A 16,006-nucleotide genomic window follows, 5' to 3' on the forward strand; every position below is an offset into this window, starting at 1 on the left:
AAAAAATTAGCGGAAACTGCGATCAGCGGATTTCGGCTTTGAGCTAATTTTTCTCACGATCTTTTCAGGGGGAAAATTTTTAAATGATTGCGGAAACTGCGATCAGCGACTTTGGCATTTTTAATGTTTTCTCTTAATCTTTTCAAGGTACGAACTGAGGGTACGAGCTGTTCATGGTACGAACTAGGTTGCCTCCATTTGGCACACCGACCTATTTTGCCAACAAAAACTTGCATAAAGGGAACACTCCTCGTGAAACACAATAACGTTGAAACGCACACTAGTGTTTACATGACATTTAGAAACTTAAAATAAGCAACCCTATGCTCACAGTGTAGTTCGACATCGCACTGAAATAACTTTAAGCGACCCCCACCTATCCGCCCCCATAGCTCAATTGGTTAGCGCGTGACTTCTGAAACGAAGAAGCTTCAAGATCAAGCGGCGCTGGTTCGACTCTCGGGGTGTGCGCTTGAGCAACGCACGTTAAGGACTGTTCTCCATTCAGCGGCATCTAATGGATGGAATAGTTCCCCGGCAACAAGACTTCCACAAACGGAAGCTTCACTCTGTCAATCTCGGTGACCGGGCCTGCGTCAGTGATTCAATGCCTCTACAAGTATGCGAAACTGCCAGGATTAAGCTCTGCAAGAAGCTTTCCCAGTCCGAGGATAAAGATTCAATCAACCTAGAACTACAATCTGATTAATCGGTCGGTGAAATTATATGCAAAGCGAAAATATGCTTCATGGAAAGTATTTTTGCCTTCATGCTATTTAACTCTTCAAGAAAAGTATTTTTGGTTATATTTGTACGCTGGTAGTTTCGGTGGGCCGCACATAACAGCGTGGCGGGCCGCCAGTTGGTGACCCCTGCTTTAAGATATAAATCTTCGCTTTTTAACAATTTTTATTTATTACATTTTTGTGTAGACTTGCAAAACCACGACTTCTCTTCAGAAGGGCTCTTTTTTTGAAAAATCAAACTTTGAGTCTTACGACTGGTATTCAATTGATGTTTCTTTGGGCCAAAAACGAGCTACTTCAAAGAGGAATTCGTCACTACACTAGGGTTAGCCAGGCAACAGTGGTGCAGTGGATGGCTTTTCTACGTGAGGTTTGTTAATTTAATGTAGCGTAAAGGCTATATGTTGTGGTTTACAGGGAGGCTATCCATGCTTTGCTTTCATCTTAGGCGGTTTGCATTGGGAAATTGTTTTGACTAACGGGTTATTATTAGCAAAGGTGCGTTTTTTAATTCGTTTTTGTTTCTAAAAGTGTTTAAAATGCCCCTCCACCCCCTTGAGAAAATCCGGCATACGTCGCTGCATGTACGTTGGGAAAAGTGGGCCAAATAAAATGTTGGAAGAAACATTGGAATTTCTCACAAACTGATATAAACACTGCTACCACAAACGATCACGTTTGAAATTATCATGAGATACATTTATGTGTTGAGCGGTAGGTTGAGTGTACTGAGTTATGGAGGAATTTCCATTTTAGCATGCTGCTGTATAAGGAGACATGTTGAAAACGTGTCATTTTTTTAACCAACTTGAGCTATCAAAGTTTAAGTTGAATTTGAAGTATTTTTAAGGAGCACTTAAATGTAGGTTGAGCAGAGGTTTCGTTATTTTAGAAATTTTCACTTTTAGGCTATTTAGAATCACACTTTGGAGCAAAACGGAATATTACTGATTGGGCAAAGAGGAGCGCTGCTCCGCTATGCTGCTCGCAAGTTTTCAATGTAATAAAAGCTAGTTTCATTGAATAGCACATACTCGAATCAAATTAAGCAACGTTATTATCTATCTATGTTTTGCATTAGGTTATGAATTAAGTGCCCCAATGCGTTTTATAGGCAAATTTCAAATTTTAAAATTGCAATGAAAAAAACTCTGAAATAGCACAAAATACTGTAATTTAGTGATCAAATTCAAACATGAAAACTTTTTACAATTTTTTATACAGTTTTTACAAGGTTTTTAGAACACATCGGGGCACCTATTTTGAATATTGGACATGATTTCTTGATTCCCGAAGGTCATTTTCCTATTTTTATTTTTTCGAAACATCATCCCCTTTTCGGAGGGCACGCGCTTGAAATGGGTCACTTTTGAAATAAAATCCCAGTTTTGACCCATTTGCAAGTCCTTTTTGCTTAATTTGACCTCATTTTTGAATTCTACACCCCCAAAAATGGTACATTACCAGTTTTCGCCACATTCCTAGCATTGGAACTGCAAATTTTATCAATATTTGTGTTTTTACCTTATCGCACACAGCGCCTCTAGTGGTACAATTAAATCAGTGTAGCTCCTCCATTTCTTGATGGATTTCACTGAAATTTCTTTTATCAGATTTAGCTCATTCAAGTGCACCTTATATCAAAAATTCATAAGTTTTCGAGACATTGGGTTACACCCCTTGTTGAATTATAATGATTTGACCCTAAAAGCGAAAATTATATTATATAGGTTTTCGAAAAATTGTTCTGCTTTGCCCCACTTTCCCCTATTGCTACCTATTGTTTAATTATGACTGAATAAGGTTTTTAACGTTGCTCCTTAGACTACACCATAGTGCTTCAACTTGTCGGGTAAGATTTTTTGATTTACTGTATCAAATGCTTTTTTGAGATTTTTTATAGGTTGAAAATGCAAGTGATCCGTACTTGTAGGCTATGAGGAAACATGCTTTCTCACAAAAAGCGCTCATCAATTTCATGTAATGCCCCACACCAACAAAAATCCTGCGTAGCCTAGGCCACTGCCAAGGCGTTACGTTACTCAAGTTCCAAGGGGTTTGTAACCTAACACCCGATCACGCCTTTGAGGTTTCGTTTCAAAAGTGGTATATTTTGATAACATTGCAGGTCTGTTCTGAAGACTTAAGAAATGTCCATCAGATCGGTGGACCGGGTCATGTCGTAGCCATTGACGAATCCCTTGTCGCACGACGGAAACCTGGAAATACGCAAGGGCGTCCAGTGCCCCAACAGTGGATGTTCGGTGGAATTGATACCACAACAAAGTAAGTTACAGTACAAACATGTGAGGCTACGTACTTTCTTGATATGTTTGATTTATCCCAGTCCAAAACATTACCAACATCTTGGCATCGGGTAAGAATTAGCCTATCTTCTAACTACACAAATATATACAAAACAACAAATAAAGCAGTTGAGCACCTTAAGCTCTGAAATGTGCTTGGCCCAAAAAGACTTTACATTGCCTGGTTTGGTTATAGGCGAATTCTTCGTAAACAATTCTTCGTATAGCAATTCTTCGTAAGCAATTGTTCGTAAACAGTTGTTGGTGAAATGAAATCCGTAAAAGAATTTTTCGTAAAGCATTTCTTCGTATTACATCAAATCTCCATTGCATGCACGAATAAATGCTTTGGGAAGAATTGTTTTACAAAGAATTAACTTTACGAAGAATTGTTTTACGAAAAATTGCTTACGAAGAATTGCTTTACGAAGAGCTGTTTACGAAGAAAACGTCGGACACCGCCTGGTTTTGATTGGAAAGAAGAAAAATGTTACTCAGCCTGCTAAACTCTAAGTTATAATAACAGTTTTGGGTCGATTTCTTTCCGGTAAAAATCCTTCTTGGTAATTGCTTAGCGGTTAAGTCCAGCGAACGCAGTTAGTAGCTATAACAATTGGCCAATATCTTGTAGTCAATGTAGGCTACTTGTTGTTTGTAGACAATGAACTATGATATGTCAATAAACAGCCTGTTTACAAGGAGTTTAATTCCAGTGTTGTGTTAGGGAATGTTTCATCACACTGGTGCCGCGACCAAGCTACTTCCGAGGCTGAGATTGTATGCCACATTGCTCCTGGCACCGAAATCCATTCCGATGAATGGGGCGCATACTCGAATTTATCCAGTGAGTGTTTGTTGATTACTGTATGTTACTGTATGATGGAAAGAATCTGAAGAAGCGTTTATAACAGTAACCAACAACCATGGCCACCTGGAGATGTAGCCTGATTTGTCACATTTTGCAGATTTTGATTACAGCTACTGTTAGAGTTTGACTGACATTATCTGAGATTTTTTTTTACATTTTGGTGTCTCCTAATGATATAAAAACTTTTTGTTGCCTTGAGGAAGCAGTAGCAAATGAGAAAGAGTAAGTTGAAAAACGCTGAATCAGACTGTTAATTTTTCAATAACTAAAATCAAATTTTCTTCGTTTATTAACATCTGAGAACAACACCTATTGTGTCATCTAGGGAAAACAGTAAAGAAAGCGTAAGAATATAATTTTTAGAAAATTTTTTTTAAACATTGGTCAAAAGTTAGCAAAATGTTGAAATTTCTGCAAAATGTGACAAATCAGGCCGTATCTTTAGGTAGCCATGCAACAACCAATCAGTAACCCAGCTATTCATACGGGTTTATGGGTGTAAACGAATTATGTCAACACAATCATTTAGCATGCTAGTTTGCAAGTTTGGAGGTGAATGAAACGTTTTGTAGCCAATCCTTAAATTTTATTATACAGCACTTTATTTTGCATTTTTTAGATATTGGCTATCTGCACCAAACGGCAAACCACCGTTATCGTTACGAATCAGCTACAGGGGCTCACACCAATCGCATAGAAAACCTGTGGCTGAACAGCAAGAGGAAGATGAAAAGAATGGGGGGTACCAGCAGGGATGTGATTCCTGGTTATTTAGACGAATTTATGTGGAGACACCAATTCGCACGGGAACAGTACTTTCCAGAAGCTATTCGAGCCATAACGGAATCATACCCGCTGCTGTAGTATCCTCAGCGCTCATACATTCGAAAGCTCTTTTTAGGGCTACAAAAAAGTCCTTGTTAGGGCTACCGAAACAGTCCTTTTTAGGGCTACTCAACAACAAAAAGAGTAGTCCATGTTCTGGGATCACTTTAAAATTTAAAAAAGATAAAGCTTCCATAGCCATAACAGACACATGTGTTTTGTTTGTTTTGGTAGGAAGGCTATAAGCTACCCTCCAAACAATCCCAATTCAAAGGGTTTAAATTGTGTTGCGTGTTCTTTCAACTGGACGAGTGACGAAAAGGTCTAGCATCTTGCTCTTTTCTTAGATGTGAGATGTAGGCTATTAGTGTTGTCCAAATACGAACGACGATTGCTCGCTTTATAGATAAGACATAAATCTGAAACTTTTCAGTTGCATAAAGCAAGACCTACCCTTTCAATTTGCTAAGGTTTAATGATTTTATAGTAAAAATGTTACCCGAATTACTTTTATAGTAAAAACGTTACCTGATTTTATAGTTAGTATAAACGTTACCCGAATTACTTGAAACTTCATATTTATACTTCTTAAGCATAACCTCACCCATAGTAAAAAGTAATCTTGGTTTTATCAAGTTTTTATAATTTGGGGGGCACCAGCCGCACCCTAGTCTGAGTAGCCTGCCTATCTATCTCGGCGGACACACCAGTTTTAGCTTCGATCGTCATGGTTGATTGGTTTCGAATTTTTATCCTCGGGCTGACAAAGCCTTGATAGGTTATTCCGGGTAGTTTCGTATACTTGTAGAGCAGGAGATCTTAAACTGAGGTCAGTGGACCCACAAAGGGTACGCGGACTAGTTTTAGGGGGTTCATAAAGGCCTAATGGAAATCTTAGTGTAAGTTATTATTTCAAAAATGGAATAAAGTTTTCACAAGAAAGAAGATTAAGTTCAAACACGAAGCTACAATTTCATGTTCTTGTTGAAGACAAACAGCAGCATTCTTCACGTTAATGAAATTAAATCAAAGATATTGAAAATCAATCTGCATTATCTATTAAATTTTTTATTAAACATAAACTTTGTTACCAATTCATTTTAATGAGTTATGTCCAATTTATACTGATCAAAAAAGTTTCTCGGAATAGGCCACAAACCAATTTTTTTAAGGGGTCGGCATTAAAAAAAAGTTTAACAACTCCTGTTGTAGAGGCTTTTGACGCAGGGCCGGTTATCGAGATTGGCAGAGTGAAGTGTTGTTGCCGGAAAATTATTCCATTTATAAGGTGCTGCTTAATGGAGAGCAGTCCTGAAATGCGTTACTCAAGCAAGTCACTTTATCTTATACAGTAATTCTTCGCCATTTGAGAACTATAGCTAGCCTACGGTTATTTAAAAGGCTTTTTAAAATTTCAGCGAATTTACCTTTTCTTTCTTAGCCTACTGTAAAACCAAAATTTAACAAATGAATTAATTACAAATAAATTTAACAAATTTTGCTGCATCTTGATTCTTGCTGTAATAGCCTACTCGTATAATCTAATTTCGTAACGAACCTTACCTTATCAATATCACTCGGATATCAAAGCCAGACATTGTGACAATGTGACATAACATAAGACTTGAACCATACTTGAACTAAGTTGCGCGTGATTAGTGTACAACTGTATAAGTACCGGAACTCCCACCAATTCTTAGCGAAGAATTCACCTTTGTTACGCTGATTCAATTTCATCAATCGTTGAAGCAATGTAAAAATTTAGTTCCTGTGTTATTTCTCGGCGGACAAATATGACCGATCTAGATGGTAGCCTACTTTCCGCGGCCACCACATGCTGTGACGGCGAACATGTCCGCCGTGAATTTCGAGGCCTGGCAAATGAGATGTGCACATCATACGAGTCTATAACTACCAGTTAGAAAAACACAGTCGGAAATAGGCTATAGCCTACAGTAGCCTACCTAAACTCATTGAAATAGTAAGCTTTCTAAACGTGAAGCCACGTCAACAGTTCATTTATCTCCACTTAAATATGCTACAAACTACTTTTAGATAATCCAAAATACAAAGTAGACAAATTTGCATTTGCCAAATAAATTAAAAACTGTTTTACACACATTTAGCAACTTGGCTTGAATAAGCTCTGTTTAAAACCGTTTTGAAAAAAATCTAAATTAACTACTGCATCTTGCTGCATCACACATTTACAAAACTCGCTTTTCATAGCCTACTAAGTTACAAAAATGGACAGTAAAGAGTTTGAAACAGACAAAATTTTAAAAGGATTCCGAGACTATTCAAATGACAATAAGCTTAGTAGCCTACTAATTTTTAAAATAACGTCATTCCAATAAAACGCCCAGCCTTCTCTTCCTTATCAAATACGTCTTCTCAATGCGAACCAGTCCACGTGTGATCCATCGGTTGGTAAGAATCCCGGCTACTTCTTCTCCCCATCCGTTGGGGGAGACGGCTTCCGAGCAACAAATAAAGCGCAAGTGTACTCGTAGTTCAACATTGATTCTTTGTGGTTCGTGTAAAGTCCTTTCACCAATTCGTTTCTCTGGAAAAGCAAAACAAAGGTTGACACAAGGGATTGCATGACAGGGGGGACAAGAGGACTGAAGAGGGCGTCATTTCTTTTTTCTAACGTTTTTCTAACACCCTCTCAGAGGAAGTCCTATGACCTTTTAACAGCTCCTAATGTAGCGAAAAAATACCCATTTCAAAAGACAACTTTCATATTTAGTTCAAGCTGATTCTCCAATGCTTAAATCGTATGACTTAAATGCTACATGGAATAGCCCGGATAGCTCAGTTGGTTGAGCCCCTGGATTTATGAATTAAGAAACTTCAGTATCAAGCAGCGCTGATTTGGCACTTGGAGTGTGTGCTTGAGCAACACATCTTAAGACGTCTCTTCATTCAGCTGAACCCAGTGAATGGAATAATTCAGATAAGAAATCTGGAACAACAAGTTCAGAGGATAAAGGCTCTCACAACCAGTCAACAAATACAGTTATTAATTATTATGTCATACAGTTACCACAAAATAAAGAAAATCCCCACACTAACATAGAAGTCTGCTTTTCCATACTGTGTATAAATATTCTTTACTCAAAATTAAATGATACTGCTCACAAAAGGAATACTTTAAAAAAAAAGTCGTTACCATCATCGTCCAAATTCGGTTTTGTCCACACGAGTGCTACGTTGCGATATTTCGTTTCACATGATTAGCTGTTTGCAGCAACATAGTTCTCTGTTTGCCGTGTGTTTGAAAAATGATATTATGCAACCTAGATCCTCGAAGAAACCAGCCGTGTCTGATTGCCGAAACGTCGGAATAATTACAGATTATTATAAGCAACGTCTTGCATTCGTCTCGCTTTACAGTTTTACACCATAGTAGAACGTAAAGTTATTTTAAATACACTTTTGTAATCACAAAAGCGCTAAAATATATTTTCCTCACCAAAACCTGAAATCCAACTTGCTTGATGACAGAAATGACTTCTTCGTAAGATAACTCAATTGACGTTTGGTTTGCCATGCCGAAGAAATGATATAATAACGGGCCTAAATTGACAAACAGCCCCCCGGGCTTAAGGATATGATAGATGCGCTCGATGTAGCTGATAATGTTGTTGGCCGTGTCAACAAAAAAGCAGCAAGCCACGCAATCCCAGGTGCCTGTGAAACAGAAATTATGCATCAATCTGCAATAAGTCAATGAATATTGGAATAAGCGAGGCTGAGATACGTATCTGAAATATGCGACGATATCATAACTTTTAGAATACGCATCAGTTTTAGAATAATGGATTGAGAAACGTTTCCCAAGAGTGATGTTAGACAGGCACACGCGAAAGTAAAGCTCCACATTAAACATCCCTGGAAATCTTCCTGTGAACCCCAGGTTGAGAACATTGAACCAGGGCCCTCACAACTCAGCTTGCAGCCGACGGATAAAAGACGTTAAAAATACTTTACTTTCGTCTGTGTACACCTCCAAGAAGTCTCCAGCTGCCATTGAGAATAAGTTGCCCGGAGGCAACAAGGCTGGATTTACATCCGGGAACTTGACCGGTTTCAATACGTCGTCCCAGGATAAGTTGTTGCATCTCTTTCCAGCCCATGGATACACTGTGTACTGGTGGAAGTCCGATTTCGAATCCCCAGTAGTTCTGAAATCATTAAAGATTGTTACGTTTAGTTTAGAGACTCAAACCAACAAGGTCCAACATCAGAACAACATTTGGTATGAAATATTTCAATGGCATTTAGTTGCAGAATGAAACGTTCTGGTATTATTTCAACATTAGGCCTATTCACTTAACTCTACTTTTTAATGATGAAACACAATCAGCAAGAAATTTATTCATTAATAGCGCAGATGAATTCGTTAAATGATTTCTATACCACTTAAAGCTTAAGACTAACTTGTTAATGATGAAGTGTGATGTGAAAAGCATGTAAAAACTGAATTCGTTTCCTTGGCTACGATAACCAAGTTTGGCCAGTTCCCATGGCAACCGCCCTAAACCACACCCGGGAACAAGAACGTCATAGTTCTGATGAGCATCGCCACTTCCGGGTTTCTGTGAGCAATAAAAAAGATTTCAGCTTGTGAAATAGGCTACCGGTATTTTTTTTTAACCAAAATGACTTAATGTATGGTGAAGGAAGTTAGCCTATATTTAACATCAGTTCTCAGACTTTGAAAATCGAAAAAATGAAACACCCTAACATATAAAGTCAGACCACATCAGTTCTCAGACTTTAAAAATCAAAGATATGAAACATCCTAACAGGGATATCAAGAACATATCGGGAAGCGAAACTTACGCCATCTTGGTTCTCAAGTCTATATAATAGAGTGTGTTACGAAAAAGTGTTGACAAATTTTCTGCACATTTTCACACAAAAAAGCTAGTTTCAATCAAGTAGCTCAAAAGTCAGCAATGATTTCTAGTCAAGCCTCGATATAATATTTAGGCATTATCTAAATTTCCAATGTGATCGATTGTCAAATTATCAAATGCAGCCAAAATACTAAAAAAAAATAACTAATCAAAGTGCTGGTGTTGATAAATTTAAGCCAATTATCCTTAAAGAAACAACAACTCTAAAAGAAATCACAAAGGTTGTAAACTTTACACTCATTACTTGACTAATCCAGTTATGCTATCTTTAGATAAGCTGATGATGTTGCAAAACAGTATCTTATTTGATAAATTCATATTCTTTCAGGTTGAAGCCAAATTGCTTAAATTTCAACACTGTTGCAATGATTTGATAAATTTAATGTGGTAATCTTTTTGGAATTTTGTGTTTGCAAATTTTCTGAATTGATTTAACAAACAAGCATTGATTTACTTTTGAGCAAGAATAGGATTTTATATACTAAAATAAAAAGGCAACTCTATTATTTAACGCACCATACTCTAAGAAGGTGGTTTCGCATCCTGTACTTCTAGAAATCCTTGCACCCTAATTACATATAATAGTACTTGATTACAGTTAAGATTTTAGCTTTCATGTGATATCTCATTATTTAGCTTTAACCATAGGGTACCGGTAACTTAAAAGTTTTCATAACATACTTTTAGTTATATTTAGAAAGAAAAAGGCAAATCACCAATCACTTTATCAATCACTGGCATGTGTTTAGTGATTTCATCAATGAGGGGTTGATAGCATAATCTTCGCTCATCTGCGCCATCGAGTGACCAGTCACGCATGATTTGCTTCAGAGTAGACTTCACTTTATCAGTATCTATACTGGTATATTGCACATGCTCCGCAATCTGGGATAAAAGATCAGTTACAATTAAAGTTGCATTAAAAAAAAAAAATTAAGATTTAAAAATTATTTTCTTTCGTACCTCTTTGTATTTTCTATTCGCAAACATATCACTGCAGAAGTTGGTTATTTCTTTAATAACAGCAGCATTACAATCAACGCAAAGTTTTAACTTCTCCAAAACATCCAAGTGCTTAGGAATGAACGCTTTGTGATCATCTGACAATGAAGCATAATTCTTTTCACATTCTTGCAAAGCTCTGAGTGCTGTGTTTCTGCAAAATCATCTTGATTAAAGAATCTATTATTGGTTCAACTTTAAGTGATTAGCGGTTATAGTAGCTGCAATTGTAGCATTTTTCTGAGGTTTTAAGTAAATTTTAATGTTTGAAAATATAACCATTATGTAAAATCATGCATAAAAGTAAAACTTAGTAAAAAACAGAGTCCACAAAGAAGAAACATATGCCGGCAAATATCTCAACCACTGATGTTTTCACACCTTAAATCAATATTCGACAAAGTTCAACAGATTGATAATACAATGATATATATTTTTAAACCAACAACAACAATTTGTACATATCACCTATACGCTTTAAAGGCATTCAAAACTCGCATGTAATGAAGAATTTCTTCTTTTTCTTCAGTTGTTGCATTTATTGCAGTGCTAGTCATAATAACTGATAAATATTGTAGCCACTAGAAAAAAATCATCCATTTAGTTAAAGATCCCTCCTGTCTTGAAAGGTAAATATTTCTAATATTATCGATAGATAAAATTAGTTAATCACATGTTGATTCGACAATCACACCATGTCACACTGACATATCACAATTCTAGAATTGTCAGATTAGTTGTAGCCTTTCCTTCCAGATTGCATGTCAGTTTGATTCTAAATTATTCTAAAATCTATTCTTAACATTTCATTTTAAGTCTAAAACAAAATACCATTAAATACGCACTATGCAGTGCACGTTGTAAATATACAATATGTATAAGTAGTGGTAAGAATCTTTAAGTTAAAATGGGCCTCTAAGAATTTACTACTACGAATTATAGAATTTACTACAACGAATAGCATTGGCTGTGCAATTATTATTATTATTATTTATTTGTGTCAAACAAAGTTGTCCATATCCAACACAAAAACAACGAAATAATACACAAACTGCAAATGCATAAAGGTCACAGAGAGCCACTTTGGATGCCGTCGGTTTAAAAGCTCACTAGCCTAAATGGGCTAACTACTATTACAAATTTACATACAATGAGCGTTGGAAGAATTGAAAGTATTCAGAACGATAAAAACAATCAGATGACATCAAGTCTGATATAAAGCGATTTGAGGAGTGAATGCAACGGTTGATAAACGAAAACATGTTTTTCCTCAATAAAGCATCAAATGTTGTTATATTATTCATTACTTGATATTCACGGGCACTGACATAACGAGGCAAGTTGTGCAATATTCTAAAAGAATCATTGTAAGCAACACGTAATTGTTTTATACTGGAAGATCTAAACTTATTCCACAACTGGGATGCGTAAAAGGACATACAATAAGAGCGAAAAACAATGTTTTTTACAGCGGGTGAGCATTTAGCAAAATGAGATTTTGCACTGTTTGCAGCACAGTACTGAGAGCGTACCTGCCTTGAAATATCATTTTCATCTGAGAGAGAACTCTCAATAAATACACCCAGGTATTTTACAGAGTCTGTGAACACAATTTCAGATTTCCCTAGATGTAGCAGAGGAGCACGTGAAAGATAAAAGTTTTTTGGCGAAAATAACATACCAAATGACTTTTTAGAATTGAAAGTAATTTCATGTTCAATAGCATACTTCTGGCAAACATCTAACAAATTTAGTAAGCCACACAAACTAGGCGAGATGCAGCAAATGTCATCAGCAAACATAATATGATTTAGACAAGAGTTGCCAACATAGCAACCAACTTTTGTTTTATTGAGCTCATAAGAAAGCTGATCAATATATACTGCAAAAAGATAGGGGCTTAACACCCCACCTTGCCTGACTCCATTGGACACATTAAATGATTGGGACAGGTGACCTCCCCACCTCACTTGCATGGTTTGTTTACTATACCAGTATTTCAATAAGCAAACAAAATACATAGGCACGTTGCGTGTGATAAGCGTTTTAAACAATAAATGATGATTGACTTTGTCGAAGGCTTTTGAAGCATCCAAAAAGACAGAATATACAGGAGTGTCATGACTGATATAAGAGGACACTGCTTGTTTTAATACACTCATGTCAGTACTATGGCCAGACTTAAACCCAAATTGATTGTCACTGGTATTCAAAAAAGGCAATAGATGATTCAAAATAAAACATTCAAACAGTTTTGAGATTACTGTAGCTACAGCAATAGGTCTTAGGGTCAGTCCATCCTTAATCAACAACTTTTTTCCAATTTGTCAACCCACATTCTCCGAATTTTTCGAAACTTGGTACACTGATTCCAATAGCTAAAAAAATCATTTTCTCCAAATTTGAGCATCCTAGCTCGAGCGGTTTTGGAGATATCGCATTTTGAAATTTCCCACCACTAGGTGCAAATTGCATCACGCTTCAGCGAATTTGAGCTTCTACAGCTTCCCCCTTACAGTAAATCGATGGAGTAAAATGCTATTTCCCCATTTTTGAGAGTGCTGAATCTAAAAAACTGGGTTAGAACATTCTAAATAGTTGCCTTCATGGAGATTTTTGCTGTTTGAGGTGTCTCACTTTGTGCACATATTCCGAGCCGCTATGATACTTTATGAAAAAATGAAAAGTCATTTTTGGTAGTTGAAAGATGATATTATTTGAATTTAGTGAATTTAAGTTTTGCATATGGTTGAGTAAAAAGTTATCAGTAATTCGAAAACGAAGTGTCATATGTTCTACATTACAGGTGAAATTAAGCAATTATATATTCTATCTATCAGTTAGTCTATACTCTGTGTTTAATTTAGAATGGATAATATCCCTTGTTCAATTGGTGTGCACTTGAATGAAAATGATGAATGTCATAAACAAACTCAAATTCGCCAGAAAGGCTTTCTCTCATTTGAAGAAATTGGTAAAGAACAACTGCAAATCTTACAAATGCGTGCTGAACTGGACGATGACATTGTCTTGCAACATGGGAATATATGCTTTCACCGTGAAAAGATTTTATTGCACAACTATGCGGTTCGTTTTTCAAAATGTTGTGACATATTTAACACACATTCAAGACTTCGGTCTCATAAAAAGCCAAAGGGGTCTCATGAAATCAACCTTGCCCACGCTTTATTTCTGAAAAATAAAAACCTAAACGCTATGCCTGGACAAAAACTTTGTAGGAAATGCTGGACTCTTCTCAAATGATGACAAAATGATGATTCATCCAGCACATCCTCGATAAGTGACAAGTTATCTCAGATCTCATCATCTGAAAGTGAACTAGAAACAGAGCTCCATGGGAAATTGGAACATATGGATTCATTAAAGAGAACCAATACAGTTTTAGATGCAATCGGCACATCTCCCATTATATACATTAAAATCTAAAAATAAGCATCAAAAACTCTCTTACAGTACCGAGAAGCTTGGAAAAGTTACAAAACAATTGAATGAGACATTTGCACAAGCAGTTGGTGTATTGGCAGTGGATATTCAAAGTACTTCGCAGGATGAAACGATTGAAGATCATAAAATAAATGCAGTCAAAGCAAAAGATTTGGATCTCATAATGGATGAATTGAAAAATAAGCTTTACAATGCTGACCGTGATGATAAGTATTCTACTTTAACTTTAAAACCAAATTCTTGGACACAAAAGAAAGCACAACAATTCTTTAATGTGTCAGATTATTCTGTGAGGCAAGCCATGATGCTGAAGGAAAAAAAAGGGGTGTTGGGCAAACCTGCCACTGTAGGGAAAAAATACCAACTTTCAGAAGAAACTAAACAAACCATTCGTGAGTTTTATCTTGATGATGATCATTCCTTTTCACGAATCATGCCAGGTCAAAAAGATAAAGTGAGTGTGAAAAGGAATGTGCATGAACAGAAGAGGTTGTTACTGTGCAACGTTGATGAACTGTACTCCATATTCAAAAGGACACATCCTGATATTAAAGTTGGAAGAGCATCATTTTTTTCATTAAGGCCCAAACAGTGTGTCACAGTTTCTTCAGCTGGTACGCATACTGTCTGTGTATGCACACACCACCAAAATGCGATACTTATGACCAACAGCAGTAAGACAGATAAGGACTATAAAGATTTAATAAAGATGATTGTCTGCGACATTGAAAATAAGCAGTGCATGATGAATAGCTGCTCTAATTGTCCTGGTTTGAGAGTACTACAAGATTACTTGACATATTTATATGCTGCTGAAAGTATAAAAAATTTCACATACCGACAGTGGATATCAACAGACAAATGCATGCTACAAACACACACTTCCTCAGCTGAAGATTTTGTCCAATTGTTATCCGAAAAAATTCACAAGTTGAAAAAGCACTCCTTCACTGCTAAAGTTCAGGCATTGACTTTAAAAGATCATAAGGCAACGCTGAAGCAGGACGAAGTTATATGTTTACTTGACTTCACTGAGAATTACGGCTTCATCCTGCAAGATGAAGCGTTCATCCTGCAAGATGTTCGACTACCATTAAAAGGCTTAATGGGATAGTGCTAAATGACCTGACTTATATCCTTGTGATATAGCCTATCTTAATATGCCTATACTTTTTATAAACATATCCATGTTGGAAGTTTTTCAGACTTTGTTTATTTTGTGTGGAATCATCCAATTTTGATTAGTTGGGTTTTACACCCTTGCTCTTGCCATATACCCCCTTTCAGAGGATACAATGACACCTAATTGAATGATTCCAGCACTTTTTGAATAGGGAATCTTCCAAGGATTTGATGCATTATAAATCCAAGGATCCCTCCTGTACATTTTCAATTATGTATTATATATATATTTGATCGTATTCACCTGTTTTATTCTTACATGACTTTGGACGAAAATTTTATGAATTCATTAATATGGCATATATATATATGTATTTTAAACATTAACTTCAAGTTATCATTTAATGATATAGCCTAGCCTATTTAGAAAGCTAAGTCACAATTTCATTACAATTTAGGCTATGCTACAATTCGGGCAGCTACAGAATATGTAAGACAATGCACACTTAACCGGCAATGCAAATAATTTTAGAATAACTGATAACATTTTACTCAACCATATGCAAAACTTAAATTTAATAAATTCAAATAATATCATTTTTCAACTACTAAAAATGATTTTTAATTTTTTCATTAAGTATCATAGCGGCTTGGAATATGTGCACAAAGTGCGACACCCCAAACAGCAAAAATCTCCATGAAGGCATCTATTTAGAATGTTCTAACACAGTTTTTTGGATTCAG

General features: G+C 36.3%; 2 protein-coding genes across 2 annotated transcripts; one reads left to right on the forward strand and one right to left on the reverse strand.

The window, feature by feature from the left end:
* The first annotated feature begins 716 nt into the window (after positions 1-716).
* Positions 717-5,150, forward strand: LOC145787203 (uncharacterized). Its single transcript, XM_082598926.1, has 4 exons — positions 717-1,116; positions 2,875-3,032; positions 3,766-3,896; positions 4,540-5,150. Exons 1-4 carry the CDS (start codon positions 1,015-1,017, stop codon positions 4,782-4,784), a joined length of 636 nt encoding a protein of 211 aa, XP_082455052.1. The 5' UTR covers positions 717-1,014; the 3' UTR covers positions 4,785-5,150.
* Positions 5,151-6,747: 1,597 nt separating this feature from the next.
* LOC145787634 (carnosine N-methyltransferase-like) lies at positions 6,748-13,659 on the reverse strand. Its single transcript, XM_082599415.1, has 7 exons — positions 11,144-13,659; positions 10,637-10,829; positions 10,397-10,558; positions 9,192-9,349; positions 8,742-8,935; positions 8,224-8,441; positions 6,748-7,311 (listed from the first exon to the last, which is right to left on the reverse strand). Exons 1-7 carry the CDS (start codon positions 11,230-11,232, stop codon positions 7,189-7,191), a joined length of 1,137 nt encoding a protein of 378 aa, XP_082455541.1. The 5' UTR covers positions 11,233-13,659; the 3' UTR covers positions 6,748-7,188.
* Between the last annotated feature and the right edge of the window lie 2,347 nt (positions 13,660-16,006).

The sequence above is a fragment of the Aplidium turbinatum genome, chromosome 18 (assembly GCF_918807975.1).
Source record: "Aplidium turbinatum chromosome 18, kaAplTurb1.1, whole genome shotgun sequence".
Classification (NCBI taxonomy): Eukaryota; Metazoa; Chordata; class Ascidiacea; order Aplousobranchia; family Polyclinidae; genus Aplidium; species Aplidium turbinatum.